Source organism: Delphinapterus leucas, chromosome 3 (genome assembly GCF_059928025.1).
Source record: "Delphinapterus leucas isolate spDelLeu-1000000601 "Yukka" chromosome 3, BTC_Dleu_Yukka2, whole genome shotgun sequence".
Lineage (NCBI taxonomy): Eukaryota > Metazoa > Chordata > Mammalia > Artiodactyla > Monodontidae > Delphinapterus > Delphinapterus leucas.
This window is the reverse complement of record NC_143131.1, coordinates 111,695,207-111,712,448: the sequence shown is the minus strand read 5'-3', so window position 1 is coordinate 111,712,448 and position 17,242 is coordinate 111,695,207. Positions and strand designations below refer to the sequence as shown.

Sequence of the window (17,242 nt, the reverse complement as noted above, 5' to 3'; positions counted from 1 at the left end):
TGTTTCTTTCATGGACAGTGACATTTTGGTTTTCTTTTCTTTTTGGCTTTCTTTTTACGGATGCTTCCTGAATGCCAGGCACTGTGCTAGTAGGGCTTACAAAGAAGTATATAAAACGAGCATGGAAAATCTCTTCCTGTTTGCTAATTGTAAGATATTGGGAACAGGGAGAGGAAGTAAAATGACATGGGAATAACATAGTAGGAGTTGCTAGTTCATAAAAGTGGTATATTTTGAGTCTATATAGTTTGTACAGTTATTTTCACTCTAGTATACGGTTATTAATATTACTTTTTAAAAAATAACATTTTCTTAAGACCAAGAATTAAATTAGGATATGAGTACCATGGATGCTGCTGAATAGAAATGAATGATAAAGAAAGACTTACATAGCTTGATGCTTTTTGTATTAAGCTCTGGGAAACTCTGTTACTGACCACAAAATTGCTGAGGCTGATCAGATGGAATCATTAAATTCTTTTGGTATTTTTTTCTTTCATGCGTTCTTAGGAACTCAACAGGATCTTTCATTGAGTTAGCTGGAATTGAATAGTTTAATTTGAAGCATTTTTCTCTAATGAACCTTTTTCTCTTAATGTCACTATATAATTGTATGTCCCTTTTTCTTAGGAGTCTCAGCAGTCCAATTTTGGCCCTGGAGAACAAAGTGAGTATTTCTTTTCCTCTTGGTTTTCAAATTAAGCTGTTTGTTGCACACTCATTTCTCATGGTCACATCATGTATTTCTTTAATAATTCTTTTGTATGTCTTATCCCAGTTTTTAAAATTTTTTTGGCCACACCACATGGCGTGTAGGATCTTAGTTCCCCAACCAGGGATTGAACCTGCATCCCCTGAAGTGGGAGCGAGGAGTCTTAATCACTGGACCACCAGGGAAGTCCCTTATCCCAGTGTTTATGATCTGATGATCAGTAATGGATTGAACTGAATCTTGGCTTGAAAGATGAAGAATTAAAGATCATTGGAGATCAAAATTAACTGTTTTTACTAAGTATTTGAACTAATAGTTCAGAGTTCATGAATTCAGTTTGATGGGCAGATCTCATAACCCCAAGAGCCATACTTCTGTCTTTCCATCTCCTTCATGAAGATACTGGGTTCTATTATGGTAAAACTCCAGGCAAGAAGGGGTCATTGTAGCTTACCATGGCTCTTCTCTTCCCGTGTCTATATTTATCTATTCTTCCTGGGTGTTTTTGGCTGGGAAGAAAGTCTCCTGTCTGCTACACAACTCCCGTCCACCTCCACTCTCTTGGCCTCTCAAAAGAACTTGAGGGGAAGATAGCCTTGGGGAATTCAAGTGTGATTCAAAGAGTTGATGGCTGTGTGAATTGGTAATGGTAAGGTCAGGAACCTTGCAAATGTTTGGGCTTCACCATATAGCTCTTTAACAAAACAAATGTTCTTTTGCCAAGAGCAATAGCTTTTCAGGTAGGTTTACTCTGGTAATAAGCTATTTTGGGAGATTAATATGTGGAGCATTTTAATCCTTAGTTGTCTTTAGTGATCTTAAAGCAGAGACAAAACTAGAAGAATATCCATTTTAAGGTTAACAAACTTTTTATGTATCTGTTTCTTCGTTCTGCCTTAAAGCTGCAGTTACAGGAAAAAAAGGACCCAACATTGTTGATAAACAGCAAATAGCTAGCTGTAGGCCAGAAAGTTTACATTTTCTCTTAAAATCTTTTAAGAATGTCTCATCCTTACTTCTCCCCTTCCCCCATTCTCTCTCCCCAAAGCTCCCTATTGGCAACCGGGCTCATAAGCTTCACCTACTCTTTATTACCTGTATATTTCACTTAATTTATTTTAGAACAGTTTTTATATCAGTATAAAGCTCTAGTTCATTATTTTTAAAAACAAAATTGTGTTATATTGTTGAAAGTATTGTAATTTGTTTATCTAGTCCCCTGTAGATGCACATTGGTTTCCAGTTTTTGCTGTTGCAAACCATACTATAATAAACTTTGTGTGTGTGTCTGTGTGTGTCCGTGTGTCTGTGTGTTTATGTATTCCTCTAGATATACCTGTAAGGTAAATTCCTTTCCTTATAATTGCTAGGTCAGTGGATATGTGCATTTACAGTATTGGTAAGATAATATTATCAGATTGCTCTCCAGAAAGATTGTATGAGTTTAGAGCCCTACCAATGACATAGGAACATGCCTATTTCCACCAGTATTTCATATTATCGCATTTTAACGTGTTAACCAAATTGATGGATGAAGAATTTTATCCCAATTTTTTGATTTATATTTCTTTGAGGTTATATTGATAGATATTTAAAAATATAAATAGCCATACTATAGTTGCTGATTTCTGCATTCCTTTTTGTTCCAGAAAGATATAATCCTTCTTCTAAAACTTCCAATGGGCACCAGTCTAAATCGTAAGTTTATGGCTTAGTAAGTTTAATGTTTGTCTTTTTTTGCTAAAAGTCTAACTGTAGTCTCGATATTTAGAACAACACTTAGAAATATGTACTTAATCTTTTAAGGCAGCGGCAGGCAAACTTTTATGTAAAGGGCCAGATAGTGAAATAGTTTAGGCTTTAGGGGCCAAATGGTTTCTGTCTCAACTACTCAATTCTGCAGTTGTAGCATGAAAGCAGCCGTAGACTATGGGTGTGGCTATGTTCCAATAAAACTTTCTTTACAAAATAGGTCTAGATTTCGCTTGTGGACCATAGATTGCCTACCCCTGCTCTGGGATTGCGATTACACTTTTTTCTCATCTTTCAGAAGTGTGTGTGTGTGTTTGTGTGTGTTGATAGCTTGTTTTTAATTTAAAAACAACATGAAAAAGTATAGGATTCTTCTTAGTATGCCCTCCATTTGACCACTAAGTGTAGAATATTAAAGCAACATAGTTCATACTGTATAAGTTTTCCTGCTTTTATTTTGTAGGTAGACCCAGGAATATATTGGCTTGGCCAAAAAGTTCATTCGGGTTTTTCTATAACATCTTACGAAAAACCTGAATGAACTTTTTGGCCATCCCAATAAATCAAAATACGATAGGGTTGTATATTGAATGATAATAAATTCCAAGCTTAAAGAATGAACTAACTACTGAATTCCTGAGACCACAATTTAACCCAATGATTAAAACAAAATTCTAAAGAAACTGGCCACAGTGCTAGCTTTATACCATAACCACAGTCTGTCAGCCTCTTCAGCTAAACATAGTGGGAGCTGAGAATGAAAATATATGAATGCAAGGAGATTAGCCTCACTGCTGAAGAATTCAAATTATGTAAATTCCTATTTATCATATTTATTCATGGGCAGAAAACTGATGGGAGCTTACCATGTATGTGCATATCACTTTGGTTGCTGACAGAACAAAAGCATGAAGGACCTTGAGCGGTCTGGTAAAAGCTTTGACATATTCACATGTGTAAACAGGTTCACTGAGCTGCCATTATTAAAGCATAAGGGCTGAGAGAATTCAGAGTAAGTACATTTCTTTACAGGAAATCAGTCATAAAGATGCACTAAGCCCTTGTCCAAAAGAAAAAACTCTTTTTCTCTGTCCCACTTAATTGGTCATCCTTAGAACACTTTTCCTAATTCTGTAATCATGTGGTTACTTTGTTTCAAGGTGATCTTTTATGTGATACTCTGAATTTGGGATCAGATTTAGAAACTCAGGTTAAGCTTTGAGGGGGGAGTATAAGTAGTTGTTGGAGTGAAAGAAGATTTCCTTTCCGCTGATTGGAGACTGTCGTGAAATTTTAAGAAGAAAGGTAAATGGAGCTAGTGGTAATGAGAAATTAATAAACATTTTCTAGTTGTAGTTCTCCCTAAGCTTTGTATTAATTTTTCCTTTCTTGTAAAAAGGCAAGGAGTGTTTTGTGGTTCATTACTCAGTTTTTAACTTTGGTTTTATGGCCTTAAGGAAAATTTAAATCTGTAATTTTACTTTCAAAAACTAATCCCAGAAACTATCAACTTACAGTATTTATTTGTGTTTTTTTTGATCAAGGAAGATTTGGAGACTGGAGTTTATTTTTAATTTATACATGGTTATTTCTCTTGTATAACCAAGGTTCTTACCCAAAATTGTTACATCTGCAAGGATCAGTCGTCTTTCATAGCAAGGCATTTATGACTAGAACTTTGGCTGTGTGTTCTGGTTTTCACAATCACCCAAGTGTACATATCTCTTCATGAAACATTGGGGACAGTGAAAGAGAATTGCTGATGCTTTCATTTTATCTTCCTTCCTTTTAGGAGTTATATTTCTCTAGTGGACTGTTGGGTATGCATATGGTCATTTGTTTTAATAATGGAAGAGTTTGTGTGTATGCAATTAGAGAAAAGCTAGAGATAACAGAAGTGAGTATAAGAGTTTGTGGAAGGTAGCTTTTGTTTAATTAGAAAAGAAAGATGAATATTGTACTTATGGAAAAGTGAGCTTCCAAAACTGTTAAATTCCACCTTTCTTAATTTTTTACTCTAGATGTGCACCAGACCAGATAGAGTAAGACTTACTTGTTGTTTTCTTTATTTTTCAAGTAAATCTTTGGCTACCACAGTGATTATTCCTAGAATTATTGGTAGATATTTAATACTCTGGTATGCCATGATGAAGTTCCAAAAATAATAATCCTTTCTGCCTTTTCCTTTTAGTATGTTAAAAGATGACTTAAAACTAAGCAGCAGTGAAGACAGTGATGGGGAACAGGTGTGTCTACTACTATATAATTTTGCCAGTTTCATACAGTGTTTTCATTGTAGTTTATAAGAATTATAATTGAATAATACATTTATGATTCAGTTATTTAAAATAAGTTCCTTCCTGCTGTCTGACACTAGAATGTTATAGTTTTCCACTTTGTCTTTAAACCTCCATTTTTTTTCTTATTTAAAAAAACTGGCTTTTTCTTAATACTTATCATATCAGAATATACTCATGAAGCATGAGATTGTTGACAAGAACTATTAACACAGCTTTTAATCTTATCCTGGCAATTATTCTTTAGGTAAAAACAGTATTTTTGTAAGTGTTAAGTGACCATTGATGCATACATTAGAGAAGCCAGTTTTTCTATTAAAATTTCAGATATTGTTCACATCAAGCAGATAGAGTACTATTTATTCATTCACAGATTTCCTTTCATGTTTTAATTTTAGGATTGTGATAAGACAATGCCAAGGAGTACACCTGGAAGGTAGGCATCCTTTTATTTCTTGTTTTATTTAGAGTGGAAGGGTCAGCCTCATAACAGTGTAGTGATAGAGTAATTGAATATACTTATAAAAGTAAATATTATCGATTATAAAGTAAATATCGATTGTGATGGTGGTTTTACAACTCTGTAAATTGACTAAAAATCATTGGATTGTATACTTAAAATGGGTGAATTTTATGGTGTGTAATTTATACCACAGTAAAACTGTTTTTTAAAGGTAAGTACTAATGGCTGAGCCGCATTTCAGATATTTTTTAAGGAAGTATTTATTTCATTTATAATGAAGTTTTAGATTCATAGAATTATAAGAGCTTAACAAATAGTAAACATTTTAAAGTTCATTGTCAGATTTGAATGCTTACCTGTTGTCCCTCTAAAAAAAAAACTTCTGGTCATTTATATGATTTATCTCTTTTAGTAACTCTGAACCTTCACACCATAATAGTGAAGGGGCAGATAACTCCAGGGATGATTCTAGCAGCCACAGTGGATCTGAAAGCAGCTCTGGATCTGACTCAGAGAGTGAAAGTAGTTCCAGTGACAGTGAGGCAAATGAGCCATCCCAGAGTGCATCTCCTGAGGTGAGAGGGGGGCAAGGGGGTGCCTTCCATACGCCCTCGGAAGGCCCCTGGTGATGGCCAGTAAAGACTAGTTTCAAATATAAAAATGAAGAAAAGAAGATTACATATTCTGACAAAAAGAAACTGAACTGTGTATCTTGGAGGAAATTTAGATACTTCAGTGTCCTTGTTATGTGAACATATTTGGTCTAGAATAGGGACTATTTGCAGTCATATTTCAGGTCACTAAAATATGGGATTTATTTACTTTGGGTTTTATTTTTGTTTCAACCTGGTAATGTTATTTAGTTATGGTGAAAAAAAAGTCTTAAATAGTATAATTTCACTATAGGTTGATAAAATGTTGTTAAAAATCTCTGTGGTACCTACATCATTTGTTTACTTTCTGGAATTAAATGTACTCTATGGTCATTTGGATTCCTGACAGGGATATTCAGTAATTAAATGCTGTATATAACATTAAGCCTTTTGCTTTGGTTCAGTCAGAACAATGAAAAACAAATGCCTTTGTGGCATTAGGCATTATGTTTTTCCCTCTTCCTCGAGATTTTAAAGGAAGGAGAAAGTTTCAGTACTGAAAAAGCATACTTCTTTCTCTGTTTTTCAGCCTGAACCACCACCCACAAACAAATGGCAACTTGATAATTGGCTAAATAAAGTGAATCCACATAAAGTGTCACCAGCTTCTTCTGTAGACAGTAATATCCCATCATCTCAAGGCTATAAAAAGGAAGGCCGAGAACAGGGCACAGGGAATAGCTATACTGATCCAGGTGGTCCTAAAGAAACAAGTTCTGCTACTCCTGGACGAGACTCCAAAACTGTCCAAAAGGGATCAGAGAGTGGGCGTGGGAGGCAGAAGTCTCCTGCACAGAGTGACAGCACAGCACAGAGGAGAACTGTAGGCAAAAAACAACCCAAAAAGACTGAGAAGGCAGCTGCTGAAGAGCCCCGCGGAGGCCTGAAGATAGAGAGTGAAACCCCTGTAGACATGGCTACCAGCATGCCCTCCGGCAGACACAAAGCAGCTACCAAAGGCTCAAGGAAACCCAATATAAAAAAGGAGTCCAAATCTTCCCCTCGACCTTCAGCAGAGAAAAAGAAATACAAGTCAACAAGTAAATCTTCCCAGAAATCAAGGGAAATCATAGAAACAGATACCTCATCCTCAGATTCGGATGAAAGCGAGAGCCTTCCTCCTTCCTCACAAACTCCTAAGTACCCTGAGAGTAATAGGACTCCCGTTAAGCCCTCCTCAGTGGAGGAAGAAGATAGCTTTTTTCGGCAACGAATGTTCTCTCCTATGGAAGAGAAGGAACTTCTTTCACCCCTCAGTGAGCCTGATGACAGGTATCCACTTATTGTGAAGATTGACCTGAATCTCTTGACTAGAATACCAGGAAAGCCTTACAAAGAAACAGAGACACCCAAGGGGGAAAAGAAAAATGTTCCAGAAAAGCACACAAGAGAGGCTCAGAAACAAGCCTCAGAAAAAGTTTCCAACAAAGGCAAAAGGAAACATAAGGTTTGTAAAGGGTTTTTGTTGTTGTTGTTGTTGTTTGAACATCAGCATCTAAAATGCAATGGAAATCTCAGTGAGCCAAAAAATAGCTAGTTGAGTCAGCTATGAGGGAAAATGGAGATGAGCCTAAAGCCCCAATGAAGCTACAGACATAAGAGTCTCTTGAAGACCATTCTGCCTCTGCCTGTCTCCTTTAGTAAAGAATTATAGTTTCTAATCAAATAAGAAATGAGCCAGTGCTTCTGTTCATGATGTGTGCTGGCCAGTATAGAGGTGAGAGTGAAGCAGAGATTGCAAACTGGCCTTCACAACATTCTTTAAATTTTGGTTTTCAATGTCTTTAGTTTGGATTATTTACTCTTCAGGTTGTCACAGTCCCTAACACTTTTTTCTCTCTTACACCCAGACCAAGTCACACTTTTTTTTTTTTTTTTTTTTTTGTGGTACGCGGGCCTCGCACTGTTGTGGCCTCTCCCGTTGCGGAGCACAGGCTCCGGACGCGCAGGCTCAGCGGCCATGGCTCACGGACCCAGCCGCTCCGCGGCATGTGGGATCTTCCCGGACCGGGGCACGAACCTGTGTCCCCTGCATCGGCAGGCGGACTCTCAACCACTGCGCCACCAGGGAAGCCCCCTCACAGGTTTTTTATATCAATACCTATAAGTCAAATTTTGATTTTATAAAATGTATGTATATCACCAGGAAACTGGGTGATGATCCCGCATCTTGCGGGATCTTAGTTCCCTGACCAGGGATCAAACCCGGGCCCCGGCAGTAAAAGCGCCAAGTCCTAACCACTAGACCGCCAGGGAATTCCCAGTGATGATTTTTGAGATTTGCTGCTTTGGTAAAATTAAGTGTCAGGGGAAGTTCCTGAAGATACAGCAGATAGCACTGAGAAGAGACCCAGCCAAGGATAATGAAGAATGTGGATTCCTTTTTCGCATGTTTTCACATGTCCAACTTTAATCATTTGTGTATGGGAACAAATTCTTTTGTTATGGCAGAAAGTTTGCAATATTCATGCCCTGATATTTAAGTCAATAGGAAATCTTAAATGCATCAAGCAAGTATCTTGGGGATTATAGACAGGCCCATAGCTTTTGTTTCAGCAAAAAAGTTTTTCAAAAATCTTTAGGCTTGGCTATAAGCAAAAAGATGGACAGTAACAAGTATTGGTGAAGATATGGAGAACTGCAGTGCTGGTGGGAATGTAAAATGATGTAGCCACTTTGGAACATAGTTTAGCAATTCCTCACAAAGTAAATATGTAGTATTACCTTATGACCCAGCAATTGCACTCATAGGTGTATACCCAAGAACAGTGAAAACATGTCCATACAAAAACCTGTACTTGAAAAGTAGAAACAACTCAGTTGATGAATGGATAAATAAAATGTGGTATATCCATACCACCATATATTCAGCCATAAAAAGAAATAAAGTACTGACAAATCTTACAACGTAGATGATCCTTAAAAATATTATGCTAAGTGAAGGGAGCCAGACACAAAGGCCACACATATTGTATGATTACACTTTTTGAAATGTGTAGAATAGGCAAATCCATAAAGACAAAATGTGTAAATTAGTGATTGCCAGATCTGGGGGTAGAGGGAATGGGGAGTGACTGCCAATGGAGAACAGGGTGCTTTTTGAGATAATGAAAATATTCTAAAATTGATTGTGGTGATAGTTGTACAACTTTGTGAATATGCTAAAAGCCATTGAATTGTGTACTTTTAAAGGGAATTGTATGGTTTGTGAATTATATCTGAATTATAATCTCATCCCCAGCCCTCCCCAAATCATTAGGCTGAAAAGATGCCACTAAAAGACTGTTGCAGCATTTCAGCTCTTATCTAAAATAGGAGGCTTCTTCTCAGACTTAAAACCTAATTTATTGAACATCGTTCAAATGAATTCTTTCACTTCACATTTATCTTCTTTCTGAAGTTTATCAGAGATAAACTGTTTGATGGTAACTAGTACTGGAAACTGAAATTTGATGAATAGAAATCAAACCTAGCTGCTTTATTTCTATTTTTCATGCAGAATGAAGATGATAACAGAGCCAATGAGAGCAAGAAACCCAAAACGGAAGACAAGAATTCGGCAGGCCACAAGCCATCCAGCAACAAAGAGTACGTTTGCAAAACATGTTACATGTGTGTCAATCTGTTATTTGCTATTGGGTACTTTCTAACATGCTCTTAGACTGTTTCTTTTAGTAAGTATATGTCATACACATCTATACACAGTCATATACCAAATAGTGGGAGGTTTTGCTTTTAGCTAATTGGGATGAAAAGCAATTAAGATTCAGTCACATCTTTCTCTCTCCTTTTTTTAGTGGAATAGGAGGTATTTATAGGATAAGAATTAAAGTAAAGCTTTACCACTTTCAGGCTCGGTGACAAACTTAGGTATAACTTGCAGGAGACTTACGAGCATTAATATCATCATTCACCATTCATCTTTTCGTTAATTTATTCAACCACTATTTATTGAATACTTGTGTGGCAGGCCAAGGTTTAGGCACTGGGTATACAACCATGATGGGGAGAAACACCAGACAAAATGTCTGCCCTCATGAAATTTACAGTTTTATTTTGTTTTGCAGAAATCATGTGTTCTAGTAATCAAATAGGGAAAAACAAATTTGTCTTGAAAGCAGGCAGAGTCAAGTGGAAAAAATCCATCACTCCTGTATGACCATGTGGAGAAATGAGGGCATTTGTTTGGTTTGGCAGGTCATCTAAACAGAGTGCTGCTAAAGAAAAAGATTTGTTGCCTTCTCCTGCTGGGCCTGTTCCTTCAAAAGATCCAAAAACAGAGCATGGCTCTCGGAAGAGGACTATTAGTCAGTCTTCTTCCTTAAAGTCAAGTAATAACAGCAACAAGGAAAATAGCAGCAGCAGCAAAAACAGTTCCTCCACATCAAAGCAGAAGAGGACTGAAGGGAAGACTTCCAGTAGCTCTAAGGAGGTCAAGGTAAGGCATTGGGGGCTTGAGCCTTTTGAAAAAAAAATCTCCTTGCCATGTGACTTCTCCAAGGTGACACTGTGCTTTGAAAATTTCGTAAACATCTTAATTTTATAGACCTGTGCATTTTTACTCTCAAAATGTCATAATCTTGTTAATAAACTTGTGCAGTGGTCTGAGACCATGAAAGGAATGAAGTCATCTGGCCATATGCATATTAGTTAGGATAGAAACCCATAATTGGAAAAGTTGGTTATGGAAAAACAGTTGATTATGATCAAATTTGTAAATAGCTCCAGTTGTTCTGATTGGGTTCTTATCTGTGGTTTTAAATGGACTTTGGATTTTTTAGAATTAGATTTTACAAGCAAGTTATACTACTTATAAAGTGATACAGCAACCATTTGGTTTCATGAAGAAGAAAAAATTTCTTTAGCTGAGCTACCACTGGAATTATTTCTAGAGTATGATCATAATGTAGGGGAATACTGTTAATGTTTGTGGGTATGTAATTAGATCAAAGAAGCTTTTTCAAGGCTATACTTTAGGCTCTCACCCTGAATTTCTTTACCAGGTTATTTGTATTGCTTTCTAAAGTGTTCTGATCAGGAGCAAACTACCTGACAAAATTAAGAAAATACCTAGATTTTTAAGTATATAATTTACTGAATTATTTGTGACTTAAACAGAGACTTAAGAGTTGAAAAAAATTGACTGTTAAAGGCAGTTAGTTGTGCTTATTAAATGTGGTAATTAAATCTTTCAAATTTTGAGGTAATTTAAATGGTGAACATCTCAATTGAGATATACAGAAGATGTTTTCTCCTGCTGGACCCCCTTCCGTAGTAGTTTAGAGAGTTAGTCCTAGTGCCCTCGAGGAACCTGTCCTCTTGGCCTCTTTCACTGTCCCAGTTCTCTGTCTACCTCCTGACTGGCTCTTTCTCCATTTCCCATCCTGGAACTGTAGGATTTCAGGCCTGTGTGCTGCTTTCTTTAAATCTCTTCTCCCTCTCTCTGTCTCTGTCTCTCTCTGTCTCTGTCTCTCTCTCTCTCTGTCTCTCTGTCTCTCGCTTTAAATGCACTCATTAAGTGAGCTCACCTGCTCATTTGGCTTCTGTTAGCTCATAGGTAACACTCTCTGTGTCTCTTCCTTATTGGTTTGTCAGGTTCTTGAAAGCAGGGATTTGTATCTCACTTGTTTTGTGTTTTATCCAGTGTTTAACTTACTGGATAATGAGGAAACATTTGGATCAAATGTAGTTATTTGGCTCTTTGTTGTTATCAACAAAATATAAAATGTATTGGCCCTGACCCCTTTGATTTCAAGATCTTATGGCACTTAACAGTTGTTAAAATTGTTAATGTTAGTCTTGGCAGTTTCCAGTTTAGGCAATTATATATGGGTTTATTAAAGAAAATTCTATAATTAACTTAGAAAATATGCTCTTTCTCATATCAACTAAAGAAAAATTAGATAACGTGAAAAACCAAAATTACATATAATTTTTATTTTGTTTTTCTAGATATTTGCTGGTATCAAATTTTTGAAATATGCTGGCATAAATTTTGTTCATTATAGTCTCTTATGTTTTTAATATCTATAATATTGCTACTTATGATCCTCTTTTTTTTTTTTTTTTGCGGTACGCGGGCCTCTCACTGTTGTGGCCTCTCCCATTGCGGAGCACAGGCTCCGGACGCGCAGGCTGAGCGGCCATGGCTCACGGGCCCAGCCGCTCCGCGGCATGTGGGATCTTCCCGGACCGGGGCACGAACCCATGTCCCCTGCATCGGCAGGCAGATTCTCAACCACTGCGCCACCAGGGAAGCCCATGATTCTCTTTTATTTTTAGTATTAGTTTTCTGTGCCATCTTTCTCTTTTCCTTGATCAGTCTCATCAGAGGCTTATCACTTTTACTTGTCTTTTCAAAAAACAACCTTTCTTTGTCTTTATTCTCTGTAGTTTATTTTTGTTTTCTGTTTCATTAACTTACATGCTTTATAATTTCCTTTTAATTTCTTTTTGTTTTGCTGCTCTGTTTATTAACTTTTAAAGATGGATACCTAGCTCAAGTTTTTTAAAATTAATTTTCAGTCCTTTTTCTCTAATATTCTAATATAAGCAGTTAGACTATGTATTTTCCTCTAAATACTGCTTTAGCTTAATCTTCAAGATTTGGTATATAATATTTTTATAATTCAGTTTAAAATGTTTTTTAATTTCCTTTCTGATTTCATCTTTGATCCAAGACTTATTTAAACGTGTGTTACTCACTTTCCAAACATAGAGATTTTTCTAGTTGTCTTTTGGTTAGTACTTCTACCTTAGTTGCAATGGGGCTGGAAAGTGATCTGCGTGTAGCAGTCTTTTGATATTTGTTAAGAGTTGCTTTATAAAAGAGCATAGTATACGGTAGATTTTTGTAATGTTCTATATTTGTTTGAAAAGACTGTGTCTTCCACATGAATTGGGGACAGGGAGCTATATAATTCAATTAGATTAATCGTGTTTTCACACCTATATGCTGACTGATATTTTGTCAGTTTGTTCTATTGTTCACTGAGAGAAGTTCTTCTAGATTTTTCTTAATTGAGATATAATTGATATATAACATTATATTAGTTTCAGGTGTACAACATAATGATTACATATATGTATATATTGCAAAACAATCACTGCAGTAAGTCTAGTTAGCATCTCTTACCACACATAGTAATTTCTTTTTTTATTTTCAGAAACTTCAGTTTTCCATCAATAAACTTAAACTTAGGCATTTGTAGATCTGTTTATAAAACACAGAGGGAAAGCTGTCCAAGTAATGTTAGATTGCAACGGTATTTAGGAAGCAATTTCATAAACATGCAGACAGCGTAAAGAGCTTAGCATTTTCTCAAATCTCAGGCTTTTATTTTCATTCTTGAAGGAAACTGTAATGGGTGGAACTGAAGGACTCTTTTACAAGAAAAGAAAAAAAATGGTTACATGGTTTTTTAAAAATAAATTTTAAGCAGAAGTAATAAAATATATATTATTGTGTCATAGGGTTGGATGGGGAAGCAGTTGGGAGGACAGGGTCATAGCCATTGCATAGAGGTCTGTGTTGATAGGAGACAGGATGCACATGTTGATAGGAGGCAGAATAAAATTTAAGAAAGTGTCCAGGCTCCTTTTTTGGCTGCGGTGGGTCTTTGTTGCAGCACTCGGGGTCAGTAGTTGCGGTATGTGGGATCTTAGTTCCCTGACCAGGGATCAAACCCGGGCCCCCTGCATTGGGAGCTTGAAGTCTTAGCCACTGGATCCAGGGGAGTCCCTGTCCAGGCTTTTGAAATCTGACAGATCTGGACTTAAAGCCCTGTTTCCAGGAATACTGCTTAAAGCTGTTTGAACTTGGACAAGTTACTCAGCCTCCTTGAGACTACTTTTTATTCTATCCTAATAGCAGTACATATTTCATAGGGTTGTTGAAGGATTAATGATTGTGCTAAGCACTTGGTTAACTGAGTGCCTAGTAAGTAGGAGGCACATAGTAGATGTTAGATATTATTGTTGTTTTCATCGACCAGTCATTACCAGTAAATTTTGTCTTAAGTAGTACTGCTATATTGATAATAGGTTTGTGTCTTCCTTATGTTTTTACAAGTGCCAGGGTCAGTGCCTGGCACATAGTAGACCCCTGATATTATAAAGAATATTTTTGGTTATATAAAATGGGTTTATTCCATAAAAAGGACATTTACATTCTGAAATTTTAATATTTTATAACAAGGAAATTAATTACCAAAGGCAATGGAATTTTGTTTGCTTTTTAACCACTGGCTCAAATACTTTTAATTTTAATCTCACAATTTTCAACATAGTTATATATATTTTTTTGGTCAGGAAAAGGCTCCAAATAGCTCTTCTAACTGTCCTCCATCTACACCAACTCCTGATGCTTCTAAGCCTCGGAGAACGAAGCTTGCCTTTGATGACAGGTGAGATAAATATGATTTTTTATGCATTCAAGAAATCATTCCAGTCAGCATATAAAAAACTCATTTTAATTTCTGTCAGTGACCAGAAGAATTGATTGAGTTGTGATCAAAGAATATTCAGATTTTAATTTGAAAGGCACCTACTAGTCCAAGTATTGCTCCTTTACCTTATTAACTCCATGATTCTCATGGGGAATGTGAATAATGTACCTTCCAGTAGAATCTTACTGCTGCTGACTTTACTGTTTAAAATAAGGGCTTTCTTAAATAAGTAAGAGCAATGTTGCTTTTTTTCCCTCCATTTTGATAAAAGGTTATGTTTCCTACCCACATTTTGTTTACTCTCAATCTTTCAAACAACTTGGGTAAGTTAGCAGTTAATACTAGGGAGTTTGATTTCTGTTTTCCTAGTAGAAAATTTGCCAAGTTGGCCAAAATGATTTATGCTCTTAACCCAATTTAAACATTCATCAGAAAAAACTGAATTGAATGTTTAGTAATAGTTCATTTTCTTTACTTGAGGACATGAAAACTGAGGAATATTAGAGACTAAAGTGAACTAGTATCATGAATATATTTACCATTTTACTTATAATAAAAATTTACATTGCAGAAATTATTCAGCAGACCATTATTTACAAGAAGCAAAAAAGCTAAAACACAATGCAGATGCATTGGTATGTAAATATTCTCCTCACATTTATATATTTAATCAAATTAACTTAAATCTTCATTTGTTCTCATAGTACATCAGTGCGGCTCTCATTTACCTTTGTTCTCCTTTCTTCAGTCTGATAGGTTTGAGAAAGCTGTATACTATCTTGATGCTGTGGTATCTTTCATTGAATGTGGGAATGCATTAGAGAAAAATGCTCAGGAATCCAAATCCCCATTCCTTATGTATTCAGAGACAGTGGAGCTCATCAAGTAAGTGGGAAGACTTGCCACATCACTGGCAATAACATTTCTCTGGTCCTAGGAAAAGACTAATATAGTTATATACAGTAAAGCTAAAGAGAATCCTTAGTCCTTTATTGTCCTTGGATAAGGAGAACTAGACCCTTCAGTGCAGCAGTCTCCAACCTTTCTGGCACCAAGGACTGGTTTCGTGGAAGACAATTTTTCCATGGACTGGGGGTGGGAGATGGTTTTGGGATGATTCAAGCGCATTACATTATAGTGCACTTTATTTCTATTATTATTACATTGTAATATATAATGAAATAATTATGGAACTCATCATAATGCAGAATCAGTGGGAGCCCTGAGCTTGTTTTCGTGCAACTAGATGGTCCCATCTGGGGGTGATGGGAGACAGTCACACCCAAAGTGTGTTGCTTATGTCCCGTCTACTCTGTAAGATGCAGCTTAATTGTCACTTGCCACTCACTGATAGGGTTTTATTTTTTTATTTTTATTTTTTAAATTATTTATCTATTTATTTATTTTTGGCTGATTGGGTCTTCGTTGCTGCACGTGGGCTTTCTCTAGTTGTGGTGAGCGGGGGCTGCTCTTATTTATTTATTTATTTATTTATGGCTGTGTTGGGTCTTCATTTCTGTGCGAGAGCTTTCTCTAGTTGCGGCAAGTGGGGGCCACTCTTCATTGCAGTGCGCGGGCCTCTCACTATCGCGGCCTCTCTTGTTGCGGAGCACAGGCTGCAGACGCGCAGGCTCAGTAATCGTGGCTCACGGGCCTAGTTGCTCCGCGGCACGTGGGATCTTCCCAGACCAGGGCTCGAACCCGTGTCCCCTGCATTGACAAGCAGATTCTCAACCACTTCGCCACCAGGGAAGCCCTACTGATAGGGTTTTGATATGAGTCTGCAAGCAATTGATTTATTATGGTCTCGGTGCAGTCAAACCTCTCTGCTAATGATAATCTGTATTTGCAGCCACTCCCCAGAGCCAGCATCACCGCCTCAGCTCCACCTCAGATCATCAGGCATTAGATTCTCATGAGGAGCACACAGCCTAGATCCCGCACATGCATAGTTCACAGTAGGGTTCATGCTCCTATGAGAATCTAATGCCGCTGCTGATCTGACAGGAGATGGAGCTCAGGCGGTAATGTGAATTATGGGGAGCAGCTGTAAATACAGATGAAACTTCGCTTGCTCGCCCACTGCTCACCTCTTGCTGTGCTGCCCAGTTCCTAACAGGCCACAGATCAGTACCGGTCCATGGCCCAGGGGTTGGGGACCTCTGCTTTAGTGGGTATTTTTGCCTTTATTTAGGTTTGATTCTAATGTTTAGAGGACTAAGGAGGTCATAAGACAGATGAAGTATTTTATTTTGTGTCATTTGTTTCTTATATTATCTCACAGATACACCATGAAGCTAAAGAATTACTTGGCGCCAGATGCTACAGCTGCAGATAAAAGACTCACAGTACTTTGGTAAGTATTATGTGTTTTAGCCTCTGCTAGATGACAAAGCAGTTTCATAATGAATTTGCTATGTTCGTCTGAAAGTTATCCTTGAATCTTCCTTCCATAACTCAGTCATAAATCCGTTCTTTATGGGTAAAGTAGAAAATAACTCAGAATTCCTTCAGAAATACTTTAGTTGCTGTGAGTCTCTAATCCATTGCCCTCTTGGCAAAAGCCTTGGTAGAGGGGGACTGATATTAGAACTTTCTGTTGTCTTAAGTGGTCACTTTTTCAGACTCTGGGGGGTTTTTTGTTTTTTATATTTAACTATAGTTTATTTTTATTACTCTCAGACTTCTGTTGTGTATTGAAGTAAAGGTGGACACCATAAAAAATCCAGGCTTTTTTTCTTTTGGTAGCCTCTCTCTCCATTTACATATACATATGCCTTACCTTAGGGAGCAAACATCTAGCTTGCTCAGGATAAAGAATATGGTTTGTTTGCTTGTTCCCAGAGGGATAGTTTATTTGTTGTGGGTATATACTTTACCCGGCACATGTTTAACAACTGGGAGGGCAGCCTTGGGAA

The 17,242-nt window shown here is 37.0% G+C and overlaps 1 protein-coding gene across 8 annotated transcripts in view; it reads left to right on the top strand.

Annotated features, from left to right (window-relative positions):
* AFF4 (ALF transcription elongation factor 4) overlaps positions 1–17,242 on the top strand; it is a 92,973-nt gene that overhangs the window by 57,142 nt on the left and 18,589 nt on the right. For 7 of the 8 annotated variants that reach the window (XM_089909312.1, XM_089909310.1, XM_022588787.3 and 4 more), the window contains 12 exons: positions 631–667; positions 2,362–2,410; positions 4,656–4,710; positions 5,160–5,197; positions 5,637–5,799; positions 6,407–7,324; positions 9,377–9,465; positions 10,075–10,315; positions 14,188–14,282; positions 14,896–14,959; positions 15,073–15,209; positions 16,609–16,680. In XM_089909312.1, coding sequence (XP_089765438.1) covers positions 631–667; positions 2,362–2,410; positions 4,656–4,710; positions 5,160–5,197; positions 5,637–5,799; positions 6,407–7,324; positions 9,377–9,465; positions 10,075–10,315; positions 14,188–14,282; positions 14,896–14,959; positions 15,073–15,209; positions 16,609–16,680 — 1,958 coding nt within the window. The other variant, XM_089909315.1, reaches the window with a different exon arrangement.